Here is a 5,267-nt window from a genome sequence, read left to right on the forward strand (position 1 = left end):
CCTCCTTGGCAAAGAAAAACATTAGCAATTTGCATTATGCTTTGCTCAGTCAGTTTTTTTAGTCTCTTTCCGATCTCGGAAATCTCGCTGTTCTCCAAACCAGGATTGGCCTCTGGAAACTTATCCGACTGGCATCTCTGTCTCCCGATTCCATATTGTTAAACTCCTGTTCCGTTAGACGCTCCTCAAATCGAACCACTTCCACAGGAAGTGTGATAACTTGACTCTCATCACAGCAAGCAGCATAGGAGATAGAACTTCTTAAGGTGGCCATACACTGGTCAATTTTCCATCAGATTCGACCAACAGATAGATCCCTCTCTGATCGAATCTGATCAGAGAGGGATCGTATGGCTGCCTTTGCTGCAAACAGATTGTGAATTTATTTCAGCATGAAACCGATCACAATCTGTGGTGGTGATGCCACTGCCTTCCCCCCCGCATACATTACCTGCTCCGCCGGCGTGTGTCCCTGCTGTCACCGATGTCTTCTTCTCCGCTGGGTTCCACGTTCCGGTCCGGTTGGCTTCACTTCTTTCTGTCCTGGGAAGTTTAAACAGTAGAGGGCGCTATACTGTTTAAACTTCCTGCCGGGACAGGAAGTGAAGCCAGCCAGACCGGAATGCGGAACTCAGCGGAGGAGAAGACATCGGTAACTGCGGGGACACGCGCCAGTGGAGCAGGTAATGTATTGCCGCTGTATTGCATCGGTCGTCGGGCATTCGAACGCTGCTATCGACGCACTCCTGACCCGCCGGTGATCGAGAAAAATCTTCCGCACGGACGGCTCGACGGGAATCGACGGGAACGATTGGTTTCAGATAGAAATCAATTGCTTGCATTTGCGTTTGCGCAACGATTTCACAGCAGATTCGATCACAGTGATCAAATCTGCTGTATATCGGCGGGAAAATCGTTAGGTGTATGGGTCCCTTTAGACTTCATCAAAGTCTCAGGAGTTTATTCAGTAAACAGATATACAGATGCTTATCTCTACACAGAGAAGCAATTGTTCTGTAGTAAGTCCTCTTTGCATTCCTTGCATACTTGATCTATCTCTAATAGCTAGATCAGGCCTCGGTTATGTTACATCTATACTACATGGCACATAGCCCTATATACAGCATACAGTTAGATAAGATGACAAGACATATTACAAATAAAAGTAGAGGGTGGAGTCATAAGCCAGAAGTCAGAAGCAGCAGAAGTCAGAAGTGGCTCTCTGGAGCCCGTCGGCTGCTTTAATACCGACCACTAAAGAGTTAAACGTAACATCATGTGAACAGGGAAGTATCAATAACTTATCGCCTGCTATTGGCTAAGACCCCGTGAGATACCCCGTGGTATCATGACAAGCACAGTCTTTACTGCGCATGGCCTGGAAAACCCCATACTCCAGGCACCGGTCATCTTGTTCTGAGGAATAACTTTGTTTACTGTACTTGGCTCGATGTTTACAGAACAAGACTGCCTATCTGTCTGTACAGCGCGTAGCCTTGTACAGTCCGACTCAAATCAAGTCTTTTAACTAACCTCAGTTAAAGTAACTAAGGCCTACGAATTCAATCATATAATACTTAAATTCACCAGTGAGCAGTGAGCACCAGTGAGCAGTGAGCACAGTACAACGTAACAGAAGGGTATCATTGGGTAATGAGATGATTAATACCAGTGAGCAGTGAGCAGAGTACAACATAACTGAAGGTTATCACTGCCAAATTAGGAAGCAGGAAATTTGGGCGCATGAGGCAGGTGGACAAAAAGGGCGCCGCCATTCACTCCCATAATAAATATCGTTTAATGGGCGCCCAACAGGAAAAAAGGGCGCCGGAGAAAAATAACGTTTTAAAAGCGGCACCCGGAGACTTTTAATGTTTTATAACTGCTTCTCATGATTACCCATTATTTAATGATTTATAATTTTTTAAACATTATTTTTAAACGAAAAACAGTACAATATTTTTTAAAACATTACTTTTGAACGAAAAACCGTACAATTATTATTATTTTTTTAAACATTTTTAAACGAAAAACCGCACCATATTTTTTTAAAAACGTTATTAATGCTTATCACTGGGGGGTCTTAGGTTTAGGCATCACAAGGAGGGTCTTAGGTTTAGGCACCACCAGGGGGGTCTTAGGTTTAGGCACCACCAGGGGGGTCTTAGGTTTAGGCACCACCAGGGGGGTCTTAGGTTTAGGCACCAACAGGGGGGTCTTAGGTTTAGGTACCACCAGGGGGGTCTTAGGTTTAGGCACCAACAGGGGGGTCTTAGGTTTAGGCACCACCAGGGGGGTCTTAGGTTTAGGCACCAACAGGGGGGTCTTAGGTTTAGGCACCAACAGGGGGGTCTTAGGTTTAGGCACCAACAGGGGGGTCTAGGGGTTAGGGATAGGTACAGGGAGGGTTCTGTGTGAGAGTAGGGTTAGGTATAGCTTTAGTAAAATTCTTATTAATGTTTTATAAAACGTTATTATAAATTTCACTTTTTAAACAGAGAAGATTAACGTTTTTAAAATTGCCGATTTCATACACATTATTTAATGATTTATAACTTTATAAAACATTATTTTTAAACGAAATATAGCACAAATTTTTTTAACCGTGATTATCGTTTAAAACCCTGCGCCCTTTTTTCCCGGCGCCCTTTTTTAACGTACGCGCCAAATTAGATGAATAATACCAGTGAGCAGTGAGCACAGTACAACGTAACTGAAGGGTATCACTGGGTAATGAGATGAATAATACCAGTGAGCAGTGAGCAGAGTACAACGTAACTGAAGGGTATCACTGGGTAATGAGATGAATAATACCAGTGAGCAGTGAGCACAGTAGTACACAATGTCACTCACGAAACTTACTGAATGAACAGCAGTGGCGGTGTGACTGACTGTAAGTAGTAGCTGAAGTGTATGACTGGCTAGCTCAGGCATGGGCAAACTTGGCCCTCCAGCTGTTAAGGAACTACAAAATCCCACAATGCATTTGCCTTTATGAGTCATGACTGTGGCTGTCAGACTCCTGCAATGCATTGTGGGACTTGTAGTTCCTCAACAGCTGGAGGGCCAAGCTTGCCCATGCCTGGGCTAGCTGAATACAAGTGAGCAGTACACTCTGAACCTGACCTGCCTGCCTGCACTAAACACACTAATCACCAGTATACTCTGACTACACTGACCACAGCAATGACTCACTGGCTTGCTAACTAAATACAACTGACAAGTACAATATAAGAGCACTGTTAGGAGTAAAAAGGCTGGGTTTTCACAGAAAACACGCTTGCTGAAGCAACAATGGACTGGAGATGATCCTCTCAGTACCAGAGTCTAGCAAGGACGGAGCTTTTCCATCATGGCCACCGCTTTATATGCAGGAGGGTAGGGCATAGCCTCCCCTCCTATGATTGGTTGATAGGGCCTGGGTGAGGGCCTCTGATTGGCCCAGGCAAGTCACTTCCGCCTACTTCTGGTAATCACGACCTAACCACGGCTTCTGCGACCGTTTTCACGGCGTGAATGTGTTCATTCACGGTCTGCCGAAGCGGATTTTAGTGAATGAAAATCGATCCACGGCGACGAATACCTGTGGCGGATAGCTGAAAAATGGTTGTGGAATCACGGCAAGTCGTGATCACGACCTCCATCCGAGCATCACTGCTCGTCCACAAGTTATTCAGAGGTGACTGGTGACCAGACAACTAAAAGGATATAAAAATTAATATGATAAACCTTATATTTTGAATTCCGCCGCCTCATCCAACAATCAACCTTATTATCACAGACGCACATGTTGACTTTTGGCATGGCACTACTTGCCTTCATCAATGCTTGATATAACATTTTATCATGTATTTTTCTTGTTATAATTAGAATAGCATTATACAGAGCTATGAATTCCTAATGATAAAAATTTTTATTTATGTATTTATTTATTTTGCCTCAATCTCATGTAGGCCAACAAAGATTATGTCCCACCATCTCTTTCTGGAAACGAAACGTTAACCTATGTGACAGAATTCATTATTTTTGGATTTCCAAGCCTTCAGAATTATCAAATTATACTTTTCTGTGTGTTCCTTTGCATCTACCTTTTCACTCTATGTGGCAATGGGATCATCTTCTTTTTGGTCACTTTCACCCCCCATCTCAAGACCCCAATGTATTTCTTTGTTTCTTATTTGTCTTTCATTGACATGAGCTACACCTCAGTAACCATCCCAAAGATGTTAGCCAAGTTCTTGATGAACCTCGATACTATTTCATTCACTGCCTGTTTTGCCCAAATGTATATATACCTGTCTTTAGGATCAGCAGAATGTATACTCCTTACCGCTATGGCCTACGATCGCTACTTAGCAATATGCTCCCCCTTACACTACCCAATTATCATGACAAAAAAATTGTACCTTATACTTGCCGTCGTAGTGTGGATTGGAGGCTTTGCCACTCCATTCACCGCTCTGATTTTAGCCTTGAGGTTACCATTTTGTGGTCCCAATATCATCCACCATTACTACTGTGATCACCCTCCACTGCTGCAGTTGGCTTGTGCCAACACATCGCTTAATGTAGCTATTGGTTCCTTCTGTGCTGCTCTCATTGTTTTTATAAGCTTTACTCTAATTTTTATTTCTTATGTTAAAATTATATTAGCAATCCTCAAAATCAATTCCCACGCGGGCCGTAAGAAAACGTTTTCCACTTGTGCCTCTCACTTTGTGGTTGTGAATGTATTTTTTTTCCCCATTATCTTCATGTATATTCGCCCAACAGCCTCCTACTCCTCAGATGTGGACTCTTTGGTGGCCCTGTTATACACAGTATTAACTCCCATGATGAATCCCGTTATATACAGCCTGAGAAACAAGGACATTAAGGTTGCTTTTCTAAAGAAATTAAGCTGCAAATTGACTAGGACTAACTGTAATACAGTGTAGATGGCATATAATGATATAGTAGTAGCAGTAAAGTTTTGTACCGTGTTAGCCATCAGTCTGATGAAAGCCGAATAGCCGAAAGCTTACTCTTATTTTTTTAAATTAGCCAATAAATGATATCATCCCGATTTAAAACTTCTTGCATATAATGGTATAGTGCCCTAATTTGATTTGCATCATATTTGCTGTCGGAAAACTCCTCCTATTTGCAAAATGTTTCAGGACTAGTTCACACCAGTCGCAATGCAGAATTATTCTACATGTTAACTCACTGCTTATACAACGCTATGGGGCTGTTCACAGTGCTTCGTTGTAACGGTTCATGTTATT

At 42.8% G+C, this 5,267-nt stretch overlaps 1 protein-coding gene across 1 annotated transcript; it reads left to right on the forward strand.

The window, feature by feature from the left end:
• The first annotated feature begins 622 nt into the window (after window positions 1–622).
• Window positions 623–4,937, forward strand: LOC137544806 (olfactory receptor 6N1-like). Its single transcript, XM_068265893.1, has 2 exons — window positions 623–652; window positions 3,954–4,937. Exons 1-2 carry the CDS (start codon window positions 623–625, stop codon window positions 4,935–4,937), a joined length of 1,014 nt encoding a protein of 337 aa, XP_068121994.1.
• Window positions 4,938–5,267: the final 330 nt, after the last annotated feature.

Source organism: Hyperolius riggenbachi, chromosome 2 (assembly GCF_040937935.1).
Source record: "Hyperolius riggenbachi isolate aHypRig1 chromosome 2, aHypRig1.pri, whole genome shotgun sequence".
NCBI classification, from domain to species: Eukaryota; Metazoa; Chordata; class Amphibia; order Anura; family Hyperoliidae; genus Hyperolius; species Hyperolius riggenbachi.

Bases quoted from the DNA above. Each gene is read 5' to 3' on its own strand.
- LOC137544806 (XM_068265893.1), top strand. From the start codon at position 623: ATGCGGAACTCAGCGGAGGAGAAGACATCG. The intron at 653-3,953 runs GTAACTGCGGGG...AATCTCATGTAG, and splicing joins CAGCGGAGGAGAAGACATCG to GCCAACAAAGATTATGTCCC.